General features: G+C 47.2%; 1 protein-coding gene across 1 annotated transcript in view; it reads right to left on the reverse strand.

Annotated features, from left to right (window-relative positions):
- The window catches only part of LOC141194474 (60 kDa heat shock protein, mitochondrial-like), a 135,066-nt gene that overhangs the window by 31,086 nt on the left and 81,112 nt on the right, over positions 1–22,868 (reverse strand). The window contains exon 5 of the mRNA XM_073662404.1: positions 10,806–10,980. Coding sequence (XP_073518505.1) covers positions 10,806–10,980 — 175 coding nt within the window. The remainder of the gene's footprint in view (positions 1–10,805; positions 10,981–22,868) is intronic.

Raw genomic sequence — 22,868 nt, forward strand, 5'->3', positions numbered from 1 at the left:
GTTAAAAATAATGAGGTAAAATACTGACCAAATATGGCCTTATGCTGAATGTGGCCTTAGGGTTTCTCCGAGTCACCCATACCTCAAACATTCTACTAGAATGCACTGACCTGATCAATTGACACCAACTTTCAGTGAGGAAAAAATGAATTAAATTTAACTTTTGCATAGGTTATAAAGAATTAGTGAGCCTGACAATGGCAAAGATACCTGCCAATAGTATACTAAGGATAAAAGAAAACAAATCCATTATACACAAGTCTCAGTCATGTTATGTATAGACTCAAGAAACTGGGACTAGTGTCAGAATTATGACTGTCAAGAGTTCCTCAGATGGCACTCATGGACATCCAGCCATGCGAGGGCTTCTCAGGTTCTTAAAAAATAGTGTGTTTCATTAAAAGTAGCCACCCTCCTGGTCAAGTAGAACACTTCAACTGCTCTAAGATGTTTCTTAAAGCGGACCTTTCACCAAATTTTTCATGTTGAACTGAACACACAAGTCATTGTGAATGCAGAGCAGAAAAAAATTTGTTTTTTTGTTCTTTTTAAATTTCAGCTCTCCACTGTGGAGATATCAGCAATCAACTCACCCAATGAGTTAAAAAAAAAAATTAAGGACAGATGGCAGTTATCAGTCAATTTTCACTGTGGGCGTGTTCTTCTTCCACATGTAGGATGCTGGCCAATCACGAGGAGGCAGCAGCACTCAAATGAAAGAATAAACACACACACACACACACACACACACACACACACACACACACCATAGCTTAGAGCACATTTTTCAGTATGTGAGATATGATACCATCTGATTTCTTAGTTTAACCTCCAGAAAATCAGTGTGGGTGGAGAGAGGGGCAGTGCAGCAGAGTTTACCTATATCTCATTTTTTATTTATTTATTTTACTCACTTATATAGCACCATTAATTCCACAGCGCTTAACAGACATTATGGGCACTGTCCCCATTGGGGCTTACAATCTACATTCCCTATCCGTATATGTCTTTGGAGTGTGGGAGGAAACCGGAAAACCCAGAGAAAACTCCAGCAAACACAGCACTTTTATGTCTGCTGTGCAAAAGCAACTCTGCAGGGAGAGAAGGACTGCCATTAGGCTATGTGCCCACAATGCAGAAATGCTCCGGATTTTTTCTTGAGTGTTTCTGCATCTCCCTGGCAGAAAAAACGCATGCAGATTGTACATGCATTTTTCCTGCCAAGGACAAGCGAATGTGAAGCGTTCTTCACATGCATTTCCGCATGCGGGGTGACCAGCGCTTTCCAAGCGATTTTAGCATAACTTGGAAAGTGCTTGACAACTCGGTCACACTATATAAATCCAAGCAAACGGTATGGATTTATATAGTTAAGGAAGGGTAAAAAATAAATACTTGCCTTCTGATGGCCCCTGGAGTCTTTATTCGATCCATCCTGGCTTGCCGACAGCTCGCGGTACACTGAAGGACCTGCCGTCACATGACTAAATGACGTCAGCGCAGATCCTTCAGTCCACCACGATCTGCCGGCAAGCAAAGACAAGCACACCGGGAGCCATCATAAGGCAAGTATCATATTTATTTTAATTCTTTTTTTTTTTTTTTTTTTTTTTTTTTTACAGGTTCTATGGTACCCAGGTCCAGAGGAGAGTCTCCTCTCCTCCAGACCCGGGTACCATCTGCACACTGAAACGCATGTAATCCGCAAGTACAGATCCAGTGATGCAGATTAAATGCGTTCCAATGCAAGTCAATGGAGGCGAAAACGCAGCGCTTAAGCAAAATAATTGGTAGTGCTGCGTTTATTTCCGCAATGATAATCCGCAGCGGAAATTTCCGCAGCATGTGCACAGCACATGCGGATTATCATTGGGGAACTAGCAGGCCTTCTACCAAGCATTTTTTAAACATTTCTGCAGCGGAATTGCCGCTGCAAAAACGTTTAAAAAACGCATCGTGGGCACACAGCCTTACAACTGTTCTGGACTACTCCTGTGCAAGATATGACTCACCGCAGAGTGATTGCAAATTGAGCACAACAAAAAGTGTAATACTGACACTTTAAACTATCATTTGGACAAGGAGTGTGGGGTAGGAGGTAATACTTGATTGCCAATATCTCAGCAACAGAGGTAAAAAAAAAAAACGAACAAAAAAACAAAACTACACTGCTCAAAAAAATAAAGGGAACACTCAAATAACACATCCTAGGTCTGAATGAATGAAATATTCTCATTAAATAGTGGCGACTTGGCCAATCCTGGTGTTCTGTGGCAAATGCCAAACGTCGTGCACGATGTTGGGCTGTGAGCACAACCTCCATCTATGGACGTTGGGCCCTCATACCACCCTCATGGAGTCGGTTTCTAACCGTTTGTGCAGACATGTACATTTGTGGCCTGCAGGTGGTCATTTTGCAGGGCTCTGGCAGTGCTCCTCCTGTTCCTCCTTGCACAAAGGCGGAGGCAGAGGTCCTGCTGCTGGGTTGTTGCCCTCCTACGGCCCCCTCCACGTCTCCTGGTGTACTGGCCTGTCTCCTGTTAGCGCCTCCAGCCTCTGGACAGACAGCAAACCTTCTTGCCAGAGCTCGCATTGATGTGCCATGCTAGATGAGCTGCAATACCTGAGCAACTTCTGTGGGTTGTAGAGTCCGTCTCATGCTACTGTAATGCAGGTGCCGGAATGCAACGCACAGAGACACAAGGCGAGAACAGTCAGAGATGAATATAAACAGTTATATATATATATACACAGGTATTCTGAACAAGGGATTGGTAACCAGGGTAATGAACAGTAATTTGAAATATTAGCAAAATACGAAGTCTCTCAAAGTAATGTGGTGCCCTCAGTCATAGGAGACACGACGTGAGTTCTTAAACTCTGCATATGGCCCTAGCGGGGGTCACCGGTTATTCCCGCTAGGCCGAAAGTCTTTTCCGGACAAATTCAATTAGATCACGTTGAGCTCCTTTAACCCCAACCGTTCCCCTCCCAACCCGAGTACCTAAACCTAACTGGCACCGGTACGGTGAGTGAACAGTAGAAGTGACGGCCCTGTTCATGTATGCAGCTCCTCTGCTTTCACTGGCGTGACTTTCCTGGGACAGCCGTCTCTCAACTCCTCTCTTTGCTGTTGGAGGCAATCTCTCAAGCCTTGGGTAGGGGGGTCCAGACCTCGTCTGTCGGCAGGCGACATCGGGTTCCGCGAACTCACTCAGCACCGCAAGCAGGCTCAGAGTCTCTTCAGCAGGCACAGCACTAGGGTCACATCTGTGAGGGATCTGGAGCTCTACCACCGGCACCCGGCTGTGGCATCTCACAGGCCTCTGGCTTAGGCCCTCTACGTGGAGCTTCTCAGCACACATATGACACATCTCCTCCTCTCTGCTGCTAGGCGCCAAAAACTGCTCAGGCTTGGCGCACTGGCCTCTTCTCTCCCGGAACTCCTTCCTGGAAGTCACCTGATCAGGTCCAGCGTCTAAATCTGCTCTCCCTTCAACTTCCCTTGTATATTTTGGTTCCGCCTGTGTCTGGCCAACAGATGGCAGTCTCTCTTCATTTTTGAAGCATCATGTAATAGTTCTCTCAAAGGCTCTCTCGTCTCTACTACATTCCTCCCTCCTTTTTGTTCACCAGTCCTCGGGCGAGTGGATTTCTTGCAGAATTGATGTCTCTTTCCAGGCAGTGCAAGTTCACACAGGAGTTGGGCACACTCCTGCGTTTTCTGTTGGATTTGCGACCAGATAAACTCTTCTTGAGCATACCGGTTAGGAGGAATTCCGGCATTATCCCACTCAGTTCTGCGGGGCTCCTCCTGCGGAGGTGACTCCGGGATATCCGATGAATCAATCACTGGGGATTGCAAGTCATTTCTCGACTCATTCTGGGTCCCACTCGGGGTGAGCATCAATGGTTCTGACGGGCCCAACTGCATTGTGGCCCATCCTTCTTCATCCCCCAAGGTTCCTGTATATGGCACTATAGCCAATTCGTTTGAGGGCCCAACTCAGTTACAGGCTTCTGCTTCAGAGGAGCAAGGTCGCATCATATTGCGGTGCAACACCCTGGGTGTCGCGGCATCATCCCCTTCGGGCCTAACCTCGTAGACTGGGTTGTCGGGGTGAACCTTCTTCACCACCCGATATGGTATCGCCTCCCAACGATGGTCCAGTTTACTCCCATATCGTTTGGCCCTTACCAGCACACGGTCTCTTGGCTGGAGTGATCCACCTGAGGTCGGGGGCCGATCTGCGTGCTCTACTTCCTGAAACTTCTGAGCAACCAATCTTCTCACTGTATGGAGTCTACGCTGGTGTTCTCGAATCCAGGTACTTTGGCTACTGCCCGGGCCGGAGTCCTCTGGGTCTAGCTCCAGTTCAGTAATTTCTCGCCCACTTCTTCCAAACAGCAAGATGTAAGGGGTGTAGCCAGTAGTCGCATGTACTCTATTATACACCCACACCAGCTCGGACATAAATTCGGGCCACTTCATCTTTTTGTCCACTTCCAGCGTTCGCAACAATTGCAACAGGGTTCGGTTGAAGAGCTCGCATGCGCCATTCCCTTGAGGGTGATAGGGCGTTGTTCAGGATCGGTCGATCCCATAGATGCGGTATAGTTCATCCATCACTCGTCCTTTGAAGCAGGCCACCTGGTCAGAATGTATTCGCTTCGGGCACCCATAAATCCAGATGAAATCCTGACAGATGGCCTTAGCTGCGGCTTCTGCTGTCTGGTCTTTGGTAGCAGTCACTACTGCGAACTTGGTGAAGTGATCAGTCATGACTAAACAGTGTCCATAACCATTGTATGAAGTTACTATCATCAGGTAGTCAATCAGGACTTCCAAGGGGGCAGAAGTTCGGATGGTCTGAATGGGAGCTCTTTGTTCCAGGGGCTTGTTCAACTTGCACTGGCGACATGTTCGGCAGACCCCCTCGACTTCTTGCCGCAGTTGAGGCCAATACACCAGCCGTTGCAACCACCAAAAGGTCTTCTCTACACCGAAGTGAGAACGTCTTCTATGAGCTTCCTGGGCTAGCTGCGTTACCAGCGCTCCAGGAACTACTTACTACCTGCCAGGTAACATCAAACTCTCGAGGTAGCTGGATTCTTCAGCATAGCAAGCCATCCTTCAGGAAGAGCCTCTCCCACTGGCCTAGGATTTGTAGGGTAGTTGGAAGTGAAGAGGCTCTGGCTTCCTGGTCAGGTCTTTGACCAAGGGCGACCCATTCTCTCAGCTTTGCCAGCTCTAGGTCGGATTGTTGCAGATGTATCCACTCGTCTCTTGAGCGGCCCAGAATTTGAGTGGGCCTCAGCTCCTCTCTGGTCTCCTGGGCGTCGACCACGGCAGCGGCGAACTGAGTGAAATCCGGAATCTCGTCGCCTTCGAGCTCCTCATCTCTGTCCCTCTTCGGCCACGTCTGAGTGACCCGGGACAGGGCATCTGCATGAGTGTTCAGGGCCTTGGACCGATAGGTGATTTTATACCGGTATTTGGACATCCTTGCGACCCACCGCTGCTCTAACGCACCCAGTTTGGCGTTCTCCAAGTGGGCCAAAGGGCCGTTATCTGTCCGCACTTGCACTTCTGACCCTGACAAGTACTCAGCAAATTTCTCGGTCATGGCCCACACCAGTGCCAGTAGCTCTAGCTTAAAAGAACTGTAGTTGTCCGGATTCTTCTCCGTATCTCGGAGCGACCTGCTGGCATACGCGATCACCCGCTCTTTTCCTCCTTGCACTTGAGCCAGCACTGCTCCCAGTCCATGCAAGCTTCCATCAGTGTACGACATAAAAGGCTGCGAAAAGTCAGCGTAGGCCAGAATTGGGGCATCCGTTAGCGCCATTTTCAATGCTCGGAATGCCTCTTCTTGTCATGGGCCCCACTGAATGGGCTGCCGCTTGGCTCCCCCAGCCGTTCCTCTCAGCAATTCATTGAGCGGGATCGCAATCTTAGCGAAGTCTTTAATGAATCTGCGGTAGTATCCAGCGAGCCCCAGAAATGCCCTCAGTTCTTTTAGATTGGCGGGTGTGGGCCACTTCTGCACGGCAGCTACTTTCTCCACAGTGGGGTGCACTCCTGCACTGGACACAGTGTGCCCCAGATATTCAATTTGTCGCTTGAAGAGACGACACTTACGAGGCTTAATTTTCAGGCCGTGCTTTTGAAGCCGTGCTAACACTTGTTCCAGTCGGCGGAGATGATCTTCAAATGTAGCGGAATAGATAATTATATCGTCCAGATATATTAAAGTGGCTTCAAAGTTGAGGTCCCCCAAGAATCTCTCCATCAGTCTTTGGAAGGTTCCCGGCGCATTTGTTAGCCCGAATGGCATCTGACTGAACTCAAACAGGCCCATAGGGAGAACAAAAGCTGTCTTCGGACGATCCTTCTCAGCTACTGGGACCAACCAATAGCCACTGGCCAGGTTTAGGGAAGAGAAGAACTTGGCACTTCCTAGTGCAGATAGAGACTCTTCAATCGGGGGAGTGGATAGGAGTCCCGTACTGCACAGGCATTCAGCTTCCGATAGTCTACACAGAATCTTAGGGTACCATCCTTCTTCCGGACCAGCACGATAGGAGCCGCCCAAGGACTCTGACTTTCACGGATCACTCAGTTCCGCAACATGTGGGCCAACAGCTCTTGCGCCTCCTGGTACATTTGAGGCGGGATCTGCCGATATCTCTCTCGGATGGGAGCAATATTTCCGGTGGGTATTTCGTGCTGAATGTCCCGCGTGCACACGAAAATGTCTTCATGTTGTTCAAACACTCCCTGATATCGCTGTAGAAGTTATTCGATCTGCCTTACTTGTCCAGCAGAAAACTCAGTAAGATTAGCCTCCATTTGCTCCAAGAGGTGGTGCCCAGCCAAGGGTTCTCTTCCATTCTCCTGGCTGTTGAGGGACACCTCCAGGGTCCATGGCTCTCCTTCCACAGGTGCCAGCCCTATAGCGTCAGCTCTGGTAAGGGCCTCTGGCATTATACACACACGCCACCTCTTGTCGGGGCAAAAACTGTAAACTCGTGCCACTTACATTGATGGAACGCACGGGCACTCGACCCTGACGCACGGTGGCCCAGGTCCGAGCAACCAGGAGTCCAGAGGGCGCTTCCTCTCCCTCCATTGGTTCAATTTGAATGTCCATGCCTTCTAAGGACACATGTGCCAGCACCGGTAACGTGAGTACAGTCTGTCCCACTGGCAGTGTCATTGTGTCTTCGGGTGGTATCGATACCTTACCAAGGTACTAAGAGGTAGCGGGCAATTTTTGAATTTGACTTACCCGCACGAGAGCTGGAATACTCTCGTTAGCTGGGTCTCGAGTGACGCAGGTCCAGTTGTTTTTGTTACAGCCCTCAGCTAGGAACTGTCCGACCTCCTTCAGCACATTCATGCCCAGGGTTACAATGGGCCCATCGCCTCCAGGCCCTGTGGTCAGTACGATCCCTTTCCGACCGAGGTAATTTCCACATGCCCGGACAGACATCCATACTACTACCGCTACTGGGATAGGTAGTTGATTAGCCACCACCAGTTTGACAGTGGGTTCCCGCCAGGAACGAGCAACTTCAGGAAAGTGACTTTGGAAATAAGTCTCAGGCATAGTGGTCACTTGAGACCTGGTGTCCATTAGACAGCGGATCCGCCGCCCATTAAATGCAGCCCAGATAATGGGCCTCTCCGAGACAATGTCTTCAGAGCTTCCTCTTCCACTCTCTGAAACTCGAGCCCCCACGGTATGCTCCACAACCGTGGGGAATTTTAGTTTAACGGCTGTCCCCTCCTCCTCCTTTCTCGGTTTGGACAGTCTTTGGAGATATGCCCCCTACCGCCGCAGGTCCAACACTCTGGTCCTCGTTCTACCGATAGGTCGGGTACATGCCGTGCTGGGGCTTGGTAGGAACGTCTTTCTCGCTATGGTCTCAGTCCGCGTTGGGCGGTACGGTCCATCGGCAAGGGGGCAGCAGGGGTCTTTCTGATAGCGTTCAACTCACCCTGAATATCTCGAATTTCCTGACCTATTTCCCATACCCAATCAGGCTCTTTGTTGGTGAATCCAGGGGCAATTGCCTCATGACTTCTAACTGTGGCTTTGAGAACAGGAACTTCTTTCTCCAGGATTCTAGCTTCAGCCCCTACCTCCAGGAAGCCCAGATCAGGGCTCAAACGCAGCCGCTCCTTCAAGATCTGCCTCAGGGAAGGGTCTTTCAAGCCAGCAATCAGTTGGTCACAAAATACTTCATCTAATGGTCCCAGTCCTCGGTTCCAGTCTCGAGCCTTCTTAGTGATATGGGCCGTCACTTCCTGAAATGCATTAACATACTGATTTATGGTCTCATTTTCCCCTTGGACCCGCTGAAAGAACCGTAGGCGCAAGTGTCCCAGATCTGTGGTGTCACCGTGCATGTCCTCTAGAATTTTTATCACTTTGTCCACGGTGTCACGGTCCCCAGGTGGGCGGTACATCACAGTCTGCCGGGCCTCTCCATCAATGGTTAGGAGGGCCAGTTCCGCCTGGGCTAGGGGATCGAGTGGATATATACGTAGCATACTTCTCAGTCTTTCTAGCCAGCACCACAGTGACATGCCATCCCCCGTGAATTTGGGAAGATTGATGAGCATAGCCCCCAGGGGTATATGGCTCCGGCCGGACCCAGTCACAGGCTGCTCCGCCATCTCTGCGTCTGAATGTTGCATCCTGCCGACTACGCCAAATGTAATGCAGGTGCCGGAATGCAACGCACAGACACAAGGCGAGAACAGTCAGAGATGAATATAAACAGTTTATATATATAACAGGTATTCTGAAAAAGGGATTGGCAAGAAGGGTAATGAACAGTAATTTGAAATATTAGCAAAATACGAAGTCTCTCAAAGTAATGTGGTGCCCTCAGTCATAGGAGACACCACGTGAGTTCTTTAACTCTGCATATGGCCCTAGCGGGGGTCAACGGTTATTCCCACAAAGCCGAAAGTCTTTTCCGGACAAATTCAACTAGATCACGTTGAGCTCCTTTTAACCCCAACCGTTCCCCTCCCAACCCGAGTACCTAAACCCAACTGGCCCCGGTACGGTGAGTGAACAGTAGAAGTGACGGCCCTGTTCATGTATGCAGCTCCTCTGCTTTCACTGGCGTGACTTTCCTGGGACAGCCGTCTCTCAACTCCTCTCTTTGCTGTTGGAGGCAATCTCTCAAGCCTTGGGTAGGGGGGTCCAGACCTCGTCTGTCGGCGGGCGACATCGGGTTCCGCGAACTCACTCAGCACCGCAAGCAGGCTCCGAGTCTCCTCAGCAGGCACAGCACTCGGGTCACATCTGTGAGGGATCTGTAGCTCTTCCACTGGAACCCGGCCGTGGCACCTCACAGGCATCTGGCTTAGGCCCGCCACGCGGGGCTTCTCAGCACACAGAAGACAAGTCTCCTCCTCTCTGCTGCTTGGCGCCAAAAACTGCTCAGGCTTGGCGCGCTGGCCTCTTCTCTCCCGGAACTCCTTTCTGGAAGTCACCTGATCAGGTCAAGCGTCTAAATCTGCTCTCCCTTCAACTTCCCTTGTATATTTTGGTTCCGCCTAACTGTGTCTGGCCAGCAGATGGCAGTCTCTCTTCATTTTTGAAGCATCATGTAATAGTTCTCTCAAAGGCTCTCTCGTCTCTACTACACTACCACTAGTGTGAAAGCACAACCAACATTCAAAAGTGATCAAAACATCAGCCAGACAGCATTGGTACTGAGATGTGGCCTGTGGTCCCCACATGCAGAATCACTCCTTTATTGAGGGTGTCTTGATAATTGCCAATAATTTCCATCTATTGTCTATTCCATTTGCACAACAGCATGTGAAATTGATAGTCAATCAGTGTTGCTTCCTAAGTGGACAGTTTGATTTTACAGAAGTTTGATTTAATTGGAGTTATATTCTCTTTAAGTGTTCCCTTTATTTTTTTGAGCAGTGTATTTTCTCTGCTCTGCAGCCACCATTACATCCTGTGTCCAGTTCAACATGAAAAATTTAGTGGCTGGGTCTCACATGCCAACCTACCTAGCCCACCTAGAAAGTAATGGTTTGACCTCCGGGTGCCATGACAACAAATGACTCCCCATGATTTTGTTGCGGGGTTGCTGATGGGGGTGAGAGGGAGCATACACCCTCTCAACATTCTGAATGCCATAATCGCAATCAATAGCAGCATCTGGAGGGTTACTTAGCCAGGGGCGGTGCAAGCACCAGCCCTGGTTTTTATTGCAGGAGCTTGGCTGTCAGCTGAGCTCCATGGGTGATCATGCAGGGAAGTGCTGATGTTTCAGCACTTCCTATCAATCACATGCTGTGTTCGGTCAGTCAAATTGACGGACCGATAACTGAGATCAAAGAGCGGGGAATGCTGAAATGGGTTCCCACATCTCTAGTCGTGCCGGTCAGCTGTCAGTGACCGATGTTAGCAGGGAGCTGTCACGGTGTTTTCATACATTGACAGTTTTAATCCATGACCGACATAGCACGTCATGATGCGGGAACTGACACCTGCTCATGATGTGCTATGTCTGTCATTGGACGTTAAGGGGTTAAATATAATGTTTGTTGCGTATGTGGTCAAGGAGCAATCATAAAATAAGCGTAAATACGATTTTTTATTTTAGGCCTTTTCTGTTTTGTCCATTATGTATTAGAAGATTTTTATTTGTCTACATTGTCTCATTTGTGAAAACCTTAGTTTTCAGACAAACAAATGAGCTGCGTGTACAGCACTCCTCGTGTTCTTATGCCATCAGACTAGGAAAGATTAGATACACACCTATTTTTTGATCTTCATTTGATGGAGTCAAAGAGTTCAGAGCAGGGATACAACGTAGTAAAGCACAACCACCTCCCAGCACAATGCCTTCTTCTACAGCGGCTCGTGTTGCATTTAATGCATCGGTTACTCTGTCTTTTTTTTCATTAACTTCAACATCACTGGTTCCACCAACCTGTAGTATTAAAAAAATTGATTTAACAAAACACAGAGCCTAAGGACATGTAATATGTACAAACAACGACCAAAATATCTTAAACAATGGCTGAAACCTCGGTAAATCCAGGGTCAGCCAGAATAGCCTACTCGTATAGCATTTAAAACAGAAAAAAAAAAGGAGTACAAAATGGCATAAAAAGTTAGTTTTATTTAGTCAATCTGTAGATAACTTACATTAATATATCCATAATATAAATATAGTCCATGACAAGAAAGTGCAATGTGCTGGAAGAAAAACGCAGTTCAAACCTGCAAGGGAATATCAGGTACGTGAACACGATCAGGAGCAGCTGCAGGTTTCATGCTGTGTGTTTATACAGCGTCAAACCCGCAGCGTCCAGCTGTTACAGCATAGTGGATGGGATCTCTAGAAATCCCACATCCACTATGCGTGCATCAGAGGCTGTGAATCACTCGTGGACACGGACATGCTGCGCGTCTTTCAGGACCTTATGGAGTAGATAGTCTCCACAACAGAAATTTGACCACTAGAATGTATTGAATGGTTCAGGAAACACATGTGGATTTACCTGCGTTCAATAGAATGTAATGCTTTGGACACATCAAAAATTTGCGTCCAAAGCGGTGCCATGTCTGAATTATGGACATAGAGCCAAAAATTTGGTGTGGGCTCCCGCATCATTTTTATAACCAGCAGAGGGAAAGCTGACCACAGGGGGCTGATATTAGTAGCCACGGAAGGGGCCATTAGCCAACAATGTTCCCTGGCTATTAATAGCAGCCCTCAGCTGTTTGTTTAGCTTTCACTGGCTAGATTACAGGAGAACCCCAGAAAAAAATTGAGGCTGGGACAACCTATAAAATCTGACCTGCAAAGGCTAAACTAGACAGCTGTGGGCTGATATTGATAGCCAGGGAAGGGGCCATGGAAACTAACCCTCTAAGTGGCTATTAGTATCACCCCTCAGCAGTCTAAGAAAATGGCGCATCCATAAGATGTGTCAAATCTGGCGCTTAGCCTCCGCTCTTCCCACTGCCCTGTAGCGGTGGCAGTAGGGTAATGGGGTTGGGGTTCACATCAGCATTGTATTGGCGGCTGACATGAAGCTATCTAGTCTATAAAACGCCCCCATTACTAACTGTGCTGTAAAATGGTCACCGCTTTTTCAATAAAAGACACAGCCAGAATAAAGTATACTAATGAAAAAACACACACACGGTTCTACAATTTTCTTCTATTACACGCCTCCGCGAAGCCCTCGATCTCCTGAAAAAGATGTAACATAACAAACAACCTGTAACATCCCTGGCGGCATGCTGGCATGGCTTACCATCTCCCACCATGCAAGACCGCCAACTTAACCATCAGTCCAGGCTGCACACTATGCTCCATTACTTGCTGTGTGCATGTCTCGTCTGATTGCTTAGGACAGCGGCGCTGTTACTTCCTGATTCTTAAAGTTACAGTTTGTGCAGTCCTAATGCGTCCCCAGCCTATTCCTGTGAGTCACTGGATACTTAAACCCCCTCCACCCAGTAGGAGGGGCCTGTAGATAACTCCTACTCGTTGTCTCTGTACTTCTGTTTGTGAGTTGTGTGTCCACTCGCTACTTCATGGCAAGTACCTTGTGTGTATCTGGTTCTGCTTGTCCCATTTCTCTGCCTCCGTATCTACTCTGTTCTACAGTGCTGGCCAAAAGTATTGGCACCACTGCAATTCTGTCAGATAATACTCAGTTTCTTCCTGAAAATGATTGCAATCACAAATTCTTTGGTATTAATATCCTCATTTAATTTGCTTGCAAGGAAAAAACACAAAAGAGAATGAAGCAAAAATCAAATCATTGATCATTTGACAACTCCAAAAATGGGCCAGACAAAAGTATTGGCACCCTCAGCCTAATACCTGGTTGCACAACCTTTAGCCAAAATAACTGCGAACAACTGCTTCCGGTAACCATCAATGAGTTTCTTACAATGCTCTGCTGGAATTGTAGACCATTATTCTTTGGCAAACTGCTCCAGGTCCCTGATATTTGAAGGGTGCCTTCTCCAAACTACCATTTTGAGATCTCTCCACAGGTGTTCTATGGGTTTCAGGTCTGGACTCATTGCTGGCCACCTTAGAAGTCTCCAGTGCTTTCTCGCAAACCATTTTATAGTGCTTTTGGAAGTGTGTTTTGGGTCATTGTCCTGCTGGAAGACCCATGACCTCTCAGGGAGACCCAGCTTTCTCACACTGGGCCCTACATTATGCTGCAAAATTTGTTGGTAGTTTTCAGACTTCATAATGCCATGCACACGGTCAAGCAGTCCAGTGCCAGATGCAGCAAAGCAACCCCAAAACATCAGGGAACCTCCGCCATGTTTGACTGTAGGGCCCGTGTTCTTGTCTTTGAATGCCTCTTTTTTTTCCTGTACACTATGTTGATGCTTTTTCCCAAAAAGCTCTACATTTGTCTCATCTGACCAGAGAACATTCTTCCAAAACGTTTTAGGCTTTCTCAAGTTTTGGCAAACTCCAGCCTGGCTTTTTTATGTCTCTGGGTAAGAAGTGGGGTCTTCCTGGCTATCCTACCATGCAGTCCCTTTTCATTCAGACGCCGACGGATAGTACGGGTTGACACTGTTGTACCATCGGACTGCAGGTTCTTTATCCATCATCCACACAATCTTGCGTTGAAATCTCTCGTCAATTTTTCTTCTCCGTCCACATCTAGGGAGGTTAGCCACAGTGCCATGGGCTTTAAACTTCTTGATGACACTGCACACGGAAGAGACAGGAACATTCAGGTCTTTGGAGATGGACTTGTAGCCTTGAGATTGCTCATGCTTCCTCACAATTTGGTTTCTCAAGTCCTCAGACAGTTCTTTAGTCTTCTTTCTTTTCTCCATGCTCAATGTGGTACACACAAGGACACAGGACAGAGGTTGAGTCAACTTTAATCCATGTTAACTGGCTGCAAGTGTGATTAATTATTGCCAACACCTGTTAGGTGCCATAGGTAAGTTACAGGTGCTGTTAATTACACAAATTAGAGAAGCATCACATGATTTTTCAAACAGTGCCAATACTTTTGTCCACCCCCTTTTTTAGGTTTGGTGTGGAATTATATCCAATTTGGCTTTAGGACAATTCTTTTTGTCTTTTTTCATTGAAGACAAATTAAATGAAGATAATACTAAAGAATTTGTGATTGCAATCATTTTCAGGATGAAACTGAGTATTATCTGACAGAAATGCAGGGGTGCTAATACTTTTGGCCACCACTGTAGCTATCTTCTTGTGCTTCCCAGTCTGTTCCATGTGAATAGAGCCCTGTCCTCCGCACCTGGCAAGGCCCCTAGTCACGCCCCTCCAGGCACTCCTCGGTTCATGGCCCAGTGGGACCACTAACCACGCTCACGCCAGTCAGTCAGTCCAGGCGTGAGCGTAACACAACCGTATCCCTCACCTGTCCGCCGTCAACGACTCAGTCCACAATCACAGCAGAGTGTCCCACAATGAACCAGGTCACTTCTACAGCTGTGACATCAAAAACCACTGATGTCACAGCTGTAGAATACAGCACTGTATACTGACAGGGGTGTAAAATTACCCCCTGTCAGTATACACGCTGCAGGAGGTCACTGGAGTTCACCAGCTGAAGATCAGCTGATGAGCCACGGTGAGCTTACCACCCTGGGAAGATTCTTGCAATCAGCTGATCAATCACGAGACAGATCAGCTGATTACCGGCGCCAGCAATCAGCTGATGGTCATGTGACCATCAACTGATTGCCGCCGGCACTGATCAGCTAATGGTCATGTGACCATCAGCTGACCGCTGACGTCACCGATCAGCTGATTGTCGCGTGACCATCAGGTGATTGGTGACGTCAGCAAAGGTTCTGGCAGCACGGTACACAGCTGGGAGCGACAAAGGTGTGGGGGGGGGGGGTTTGCCGCACATGCGAGTATGCATGTTTTATTTTTTTATCTTTTTATTTTTTTTACTGTGGGCACACGGGCTGGGAAGAGTAGACTGCTGCTCCTCCCATCCACGCTGCTTTCGCTGTTATCAGAGAGCAGCGGTCGGATGACAGGAGTAGCAGCCTCCTCTCTCGACCAGGGTACCACCCGCAGCTTTAATCTGGCATGATTTCGCGGCTATTGATTTTCATTGAAATGTAGAAAATCCGTATATATATATATATATATATATATATATATATATATATATATAAATATAAATATACATGTGGGCGACAAATCGCGGCAGAATCGCGCTAGAAATGGTCCTGCTGCGTTTCTTGCCGCAATGGTAATCCGGAGCGGAAATTTGCAATACATGGCAGATCTATTAACAAGTGGTTTTAATGTGTTTCTGTAGCTGAAAAACGGCCGCGGAAACGCATTAAAAAAAAAGCATTGTGTGCACATAGCCTCACGAATAAGAGAACAGACAGCAACCCCCAACATGATGTCTGGGTTGATGCAGAAGTCACAATCCATGCCAACACACATTCAAGCAGCAGCAAACCATCAAAATGCCCACAAAGCGATCATGGCGTGATGATAATAGCTTGGGCAACCAGAGGCCAAGTAATAGTTATTGGGTCTGCCAGCTACTGTGGTCTGTTAGTCCTAGCCATAAGAGAAGCCTGACATGCCTTATGGCAGTATAAAACGGACAAATCTGATCACTGCATTACAGAAGTACTTCAGTGTATTATAGTAATGATCAAATTGTAAAAATGATCCCCCAGTGGGACTAGGTACAATTTATTTTTTTTTTTTTTAAAACAGTATCTTTTTATTTAGTTTTAAGAAAAGAAACAGTGTATACAATACTTTATACTGACAAACAAACAATGAAGTCTATATAGGAAATGAACCTACAGAAAACAATACAACATAACATACAGGGCTGGTTTCAACAGATTTCAAGGATTACATACATTAATGACTACTATTGAATTAAAGTAATATTTTCTGGATGATTCAACCAAACCTTCCAATTAACATTGAAAACTCGTAACTTATTTTTTGTGTGATATTTTTTCAAAAGCACAAGTTTTATTTACCAACTGTATTATCTCTTGGAAGGAATACCTGGGGATTTCCAATATCTTGTAAGTAGTGTTGAGCGAGCACCAAAATACTCGGATGCTCGAAGCTCGGGTCGAGCAATGAGCCCAATATTAGTTTATGGCAGACCCGAGCATTCTTGCGGCGGCACCACCGGCAGTCTGTAGAAAGCCTAAAAAGTGCCCAAAACGATAGTGACAGTGCTCAAATGACACGGGGACAGCATGGGGATTGCTCCAGGAAGCATTTCTGACCCCCAGGTCACTGCTGTCAACAACATGGTCAGAGGTATTAAGCCACTTTTACGGACTCACAATAAAACGTTCAAAAATGAAAAACTGTTTTCCTGTGACATATGTTAAGGAACATCCTTTCCAGGGTAAAGACTTGTGTAGAAGGTAAAATAAATAATCAAAAACAAAAATGGTCCTCCACACCTTGGGCTATGTTCACAAGTAGCATTTTTTATGCGTTTTTTGCACTTTTGTATTGCTTTCAACCGTGACAAATGCATTCACCGGGAAATGTGATTTTAACATTTTACAACCTTACCTGGCCATGTGCTGTGTGACACATGCATACAGTGCTGAAAAGACATGGGAACAGCATGGGGAAAACCCCTGGAAGCATCTGACACCCAGGTAACTGCCTAGAAGTGTGCCCATCAGAAGTGATCCTTGCCGCATCAGAAAATGCAGACTTACAACTATCCCCGTGCAAGTCCTTGTCCCAGGGCAGTGTTAAATTGTACCTCCCCCATTCCTTGCAATGCAAGCACAAATATGCAGCCAACCACCCACCCACCCAGCCGCAGGCTGCAATACTATACTGCTAGCTTGCACTTGAAATGGGGCCTTTTAGTTTGGAGGAGGCCGAAGCTGTCCACTACCTCATGGCTGCGTTGGCGCCGAGGTCTCCATATTCAGTACCCTGCCGCCACTATTTGTCCCGGGAACCTTCCCCACACTTTTCTTAGCCTGGCCTGCTTTAGGGCAGCACTGGACGAGCCCACCAGACAACCAGAGACTCCTCCGGTGGGACCTGGCTTCTCCATCAGGGGAGTTGAGTGTCAAAGTGAGGAGCATGATGATGATAGAAGATAGGATCTGTTTTGTTTACTTGGGATGCAAGCGTAAGTGTGCAGCCTGCCACCCACCCCCAGGCTGCAATACCATACTGCTAGCTTGCATGCACATGAAATGAGGCCTTTTAGGCTTGTGGAGGCAGACGCCGGCCACCATGTCATGGCTGCATCGGCAGCCTGGTATCCATACTCAGTCCCCAGCCGCCCCTATTTGTCCCGGTGCGCCTTATACACAAGCGCGCATACCAAAACATTACATGTGCCCTCCACAGTGCATTTAGTGGGAACGACAGCCTAACCACAAACACGTGGACAAGTGAATGTGGCCAGGGATGGTCCATCTCACTGACGCCTTCACACTGGGTTAATATTGTGTAAGCCGGGACACAGTTGGACACTGGGATGCAACACGTCCTCCAGACATAGAGGATTGCGGGTCCTGGGTCAATCAGGCTTCAATACAAAGTTCAGAAGGTAGACAGCAGCAGTGGTCAGCCTCCTACACAACGAGAAAATTATTCATGATCATTCATGAGGCCATCCATTTCCTTAGCTTTCTGTTCCTTGGAATGCAAGCGCATGTATGTAGTAGCGGCTAGGCCTGAGGTGGTCAGCGTTTTGGCGCATATCCTACCTCCGAGGATTGCTGGATGTTTTCCTGCTACAATCCAAGTTCTATGACTCCCGTTAAAACAAAGCTTCAGGTGATGAATGATGGATGAGGTGGTGGCAATGGAGAAAGAGCAGGAGGAACAGGGACCATTCACATCAATATCAGGCCAGACAACCACACATGTCTTGTAGGATATGTTTCTGTACCAAAAGGAGCAGTTCGGCTACACAGTTATAGAGCATACACAGTGAGTGCAATGCCTACCAAAAATTTCGAAGCACTCCAATGCCCCTTGGAAGTGACATGGAGGTCAGAGGGCCTTAACTAAACCGTTTTTTCCATTTATAGCAACTGGGTCTCCTGTACACTGTTGGCCTAAGCAGTGAATGGAAGGCTTTCCAAAAATTATGAGGAACTGCAATGCCCCTTGAAACAGACGTGGATTACAGCATACTAAAAACCTTCTACCCATTATTGGGGATTGGGTCTCCCTTAGTGTTCGCCTATGCATTGAAAAGCAACAGCTGACTAAAATTAGGAGGCAATGCAATGCCCCTTGGAAGAGTGGTGGAGGTCCCAGTGGAATAAAAAGACAATATCAATGACCATTGGAAGAGACATGGAGGTCACAGTAGCTTAACAAGACGGTTTTAATGGCCCTTACAAGAGCCATGCAGTACAGCATATTAAAAATATTATTCCCATTATTGGGGAGTGGGTCTCCCATAGTCTTTGCCTATGCCTTCCAAGCAAAAGCTGCCAAAAATTAGGATGGAGGAACTTGTAATGCTGACAACACGGATCACGGTCACCATGGTGGTATAGTGGTGGTGGAGGCTGAGGATAAGGAGAAGAGCAAAAAACAGCCAAAATTAGGTAGCATATACCCATGTGTGGGTGTGAAGCGGTGCATGGGAATACACCTCCTGAAACAACACAGTGGATTTGACTATGTTACTCTGCTGCATTTGGTGGTGATGAGAAGTCTGGCCCAATCCAGCCCTTGTTCATTTTGATAAGGGTCAGCTTGTCAGCATTGTCAGTTGACAGGCGAGTGCGCTTATCCGTTATAATTCCCCCACCGGCACTAAAAACACGCTCCGATAACACGCTAGCGGCAGGGCAGGCCAGGACCTCCAAGGCGTACAGAGCTAGTTCATTCCAAGTGTCCAGCTTGGACACCCAATAATTAAAAAGCACAGAGGAATCACGGAGGACGCTGGTATGGTCGGCAAGGTACTCCCTCACCATCTTTTGAAACTTTCCACTCCTTGTGAGTACCCCGCGCCTCAGGGCCTGTAAGCTGGGCGGGTCGCAGAAAACTGTGCCAGAACATTGACAGTGTTCCCCTGCCTCTGCTGGATTGGAGTTGCGTCTCTCTCGCCTGTACGTCTTGGTTGGGCAACGAACTGTGACCTCTGCCGCTAGCGTGTTCAGATGGGAATTTTTTTTAACCGTTCTGCAGCAAGGGCCTTCTGGTACTGCCCCATTTTTGTAGACCTCTCCACCTCAGGAATAAGCGTGAAAGTTCTCCTTGTAGCAGGGGTCTAAAAGTGTCACCAACCAGTAATGACTGTCACCCAACATTTTGACAACGCGAGGGTCACGGTTAAGGCAGTGTAACAAAGTCAGCCATGCATGCCAGACTAGTAGCAGGCAAGACTTCCGTGTCCTCACCAAGATCACGACTGACCATGCTCTCCTCCTCCTCCTCCCCCCTGTCCTGAGGCCACCCACGCTGAACCAACGGTATGACAGTTGTACAAGTACAGTCTACAGCGCATAATACAAGCTCCTGTTCTTCCTCCTCCTCAACCTCTTCCTCATTGTCCCCTCATGCATGTTGGGAAGAGATGAGGCTGGGCTGTGTGTAATCGACGTGGACGTTGATGCTGTTTCTTGAGAAACTGCCATAACAAGTGAAGACTGAGAGGAGGGGGCATCTTTGCATGCAGTATGGACAGGGGATTGCCTTGCACACACAACAGGGGGTTCTATTGCACGCACAACAGCGGAAGAAGCAGTGGTGACACCCGCTGACACTGGTCGTGTACCCTGGGGTTGGCCCCCAAAGTCGGGTGCTTTGCTGACATGTGCATGATCATGCTGGTGGTGGTCAGGCTGGTAGATTTGTCACCCCTGCTGATGCTGGCATGGCAGGTGGTACAAATGACCTATTTGGGGTTATCAGCAGAGTCTTTAAAAAAATTCCAGACTCTGGAAGACCTACAGGTTGTACTGGCAACGTCCCTCGTGTTGGTGTTACGGGGAACTGTTGCCCGCCTTCTGTCTGCTGCCAGCACACTGATTCTTCCTGCCTGTTGTGGTACTCTGCCTCCCTCACCATGTGTGCTGCTGGCCTCGCTCTGCATGTCCTCCTGCCACGTTGGGTCAGTTACTAGATCATCCACCACCTCCTCCTCTTCCACTTGCGCACCACGATGCTCCTCCTCACTTCCTGGCAATTGTGTCTCGTCATCGTCCACCTCTTGTGACAAATTGCCAGCTGTTCAAATATTTGGGCATCGCTACATGGGATCTCCTCTTCCACCACTTCAAGCGGAGCAGGCGAGGGGCACAAATCTGGAAATGGACCAGTGAACAGCTCTTCAGAGTGTCCAAGTGTGGGATCAGTTGCTGTCTGACGACACTCGGCATGGTGGGAGGAAGGAGCATCAGGGTGAGGAGGAGTATGCGGTCGAGACTCACGGCTACTAAGAGTTGACTGTGTGGAAGACAGACCGGAGGTGGTGGTGAGCAAGTAACTGGAAGTATTATCTGCTATCCAATTAATAACCTGTTCACACTGATCAGTTAGCAATACTGGTGCTGTTCCGTGCTTCCCTAGTAATTCGGTCAAGAACTGGGAGCGAGAAGATGTGGCTGTTGGTTGTGGCACATTTTCACCTCGGCCACGGCCCCGTCCTCTGCACGCACCATCACCAGAACGTCCAGTTCCACGTCCCTTACCCACTGTAAATGAAGTAAAATAGCTTAAACTCGCACTATCAATGGCAAAAGGGTAATAAAAAGGAGATTAGAACAGTGAAAGAGGAAAACCACAGTTCTAGTTCTCTGGCCTACCCCAGAATCTTTTAAACAGATATATTTGTGTCTGAACAGTCAGCGAGACAAACTGTTTTTTATGGAAAAAAGGCAAAAAAGTGGATAATACAGAGATTTGAACCGTGGAACTGCAAAACCACAGTTCTAGTTATCTGGCCGAAACCAGACTCTTTTAAGCAGATATATTTGTGTCTGAACACTCACAGACACACTCAATTTTTTTATTTTTTGGGGGGTAAAAATAAAAGGTTAATAAGACGGGTTTTTGTACAGTCTGAGGGGAAAAAAAAAAAAAAAAAGAGGATTTAGATGGAAAAAAAAAAAAAAAAAAAGGATTTTTCCTGGCCCCCGAGACCTGGGGCTAAGTCTAGCAATTTGACCAGCAGGAGCACACAGGACTGTAATGCAGTGTTTGTTGGTATAACCACTGCATCTCCTATACAGCCTGCCTGATATCTGGGATGAAAATTAGTCCTGAGGAGGACTGTTTGATTTTGCAGGCTTTAGAGACCTTTCACTACCTATTTCGCAGTATAAATCTCTCCCTAGCTCAGCAGCACTCTTCCTACACTGTCTGATACGGAGTGACTGTGTCCAAGATGGCGGAGCCCGGTTTTAAATACTTGAGGTGACGCTGTGCGGCCAGCCGATCACTGTAATGCCCACAATCAACATGGCTGCGGCATTACAGTGACTGGCTGGCAATCCCTGCATGTTCATTGGCTCTGTAAAGAGCGTCAAACATGCAGGGCGGAGACCTGAACTCCCGCCCGAGTAACCCGAAAATGCTCGGCGCTCGCAGAACATCCCGAGTAGTGAGATGCTCGGGTGAGTACCGAGCAGTGTCGAGCATGCTCGCTCAACACTACTTGCAAGCGCTATTTTAGTGGCTAGAAGAATATGTGAGGCAATTACTTTACCACTGGAGGGAATAGAATGTATATCTAACAAAAGTAATGCTAAAGAAGGAGATGGTTTTATTGTTTGGTGGAGTAGAGAAGAGATCCGGTGAAAAGTAAAGGACAAGGTGGAAGTGATTACTGAACAGCTCTATAATTTGTGAATTGACCCCTTCGCAACCCTGGGATTTTCTGTTTTTGCATTTTCGTTTTTTGAGCCCCTTGTTCCCAGAGACATAGCGTTTTTTAATTTTTGGTCTATATGGCCGTGTGAGGGCTTATTCTTTGCGGGACGAGTTGTACTTTTCAACGCCATTACTAGTTTTACCAAACTGTGTACTGGAAAACGGGAAAAAAACTTCCAAGTGCGGAGAAATTACAAAAAAAGTTCAATACCACAGATTTTTTTTTAAATATTTTTTACCACGTTCACTGAAAGCTAAAACTGACCTGCCATTGTTATTCTCCAGGTCATTATGAGTTCGTAGACACCAAACGTGTATAGGTTCTTTTTTATTTAAGCGGTGAAAAAAAAACCAAAGTTTTCTAAAAAAAATTCTTTTTAAAAAAATGGCGCCATTTTCCGAGACCCATAGTGCCTCCATTTTTCGGGATCTGGGGCCTGGTTAGGGCTTATTTTTTGCACACCCAGCTGATGTTTTTATTAATACCATTTTTGGGTAGATCCGATGTTTTGAACGCCCGTTATTGCATTTTATTGCAATGTTGTGGCGACCAAAAAAACGTAATTCTGGTGTTTAGAATTTTTTTCTCATTACGCCATTTATGGATCGGATTAATTATTTTTTATATTGATAGATAGGGCGATTCTGAACGCGGCGATACCAAATATGTGTATGTAGGGTTTATTTTTTATTATTTTATTTTTAATGGGGCAAAAGGGGGGTGATTTAAACTTATATTTTTTTATATTTTTAAAAACATTTTTTTTAAACTTTTTGCTTGCTTCTATAGCCTCCATAGGAGACTAGAAGCAGGAACTGTCCGATCGCCTCTGCTACATACAGAGGACCAGTAGATCCCCTGTATGCAGCAGAAATGCTCCTGTACTATGACCGCCGACCACTAGGTGGCGCTCATAGTAATCTTTACATGACAACCACTTTGGTCTGCTGCAGACCCAGGGTTG

This window comes from Phyllobates terribilis, unplaced genomic scaffold (genome assembly GCF_046119375.1).
Source record: "Phyllobates terribilis strain yellow unplaced genomic scaffold, ASM4611937v1 Scaffold_72__1_contigs__length_7157903, whole genome shotgun sequence".
In the NCBI taxonomy this organism is placed as follows: domain Eukaryota; kingdom Metazoa; phylum Chordata; class Amphibia; order Anura; family Dendrobatidae; genus Phyllobates; species Phyllobates terribilis.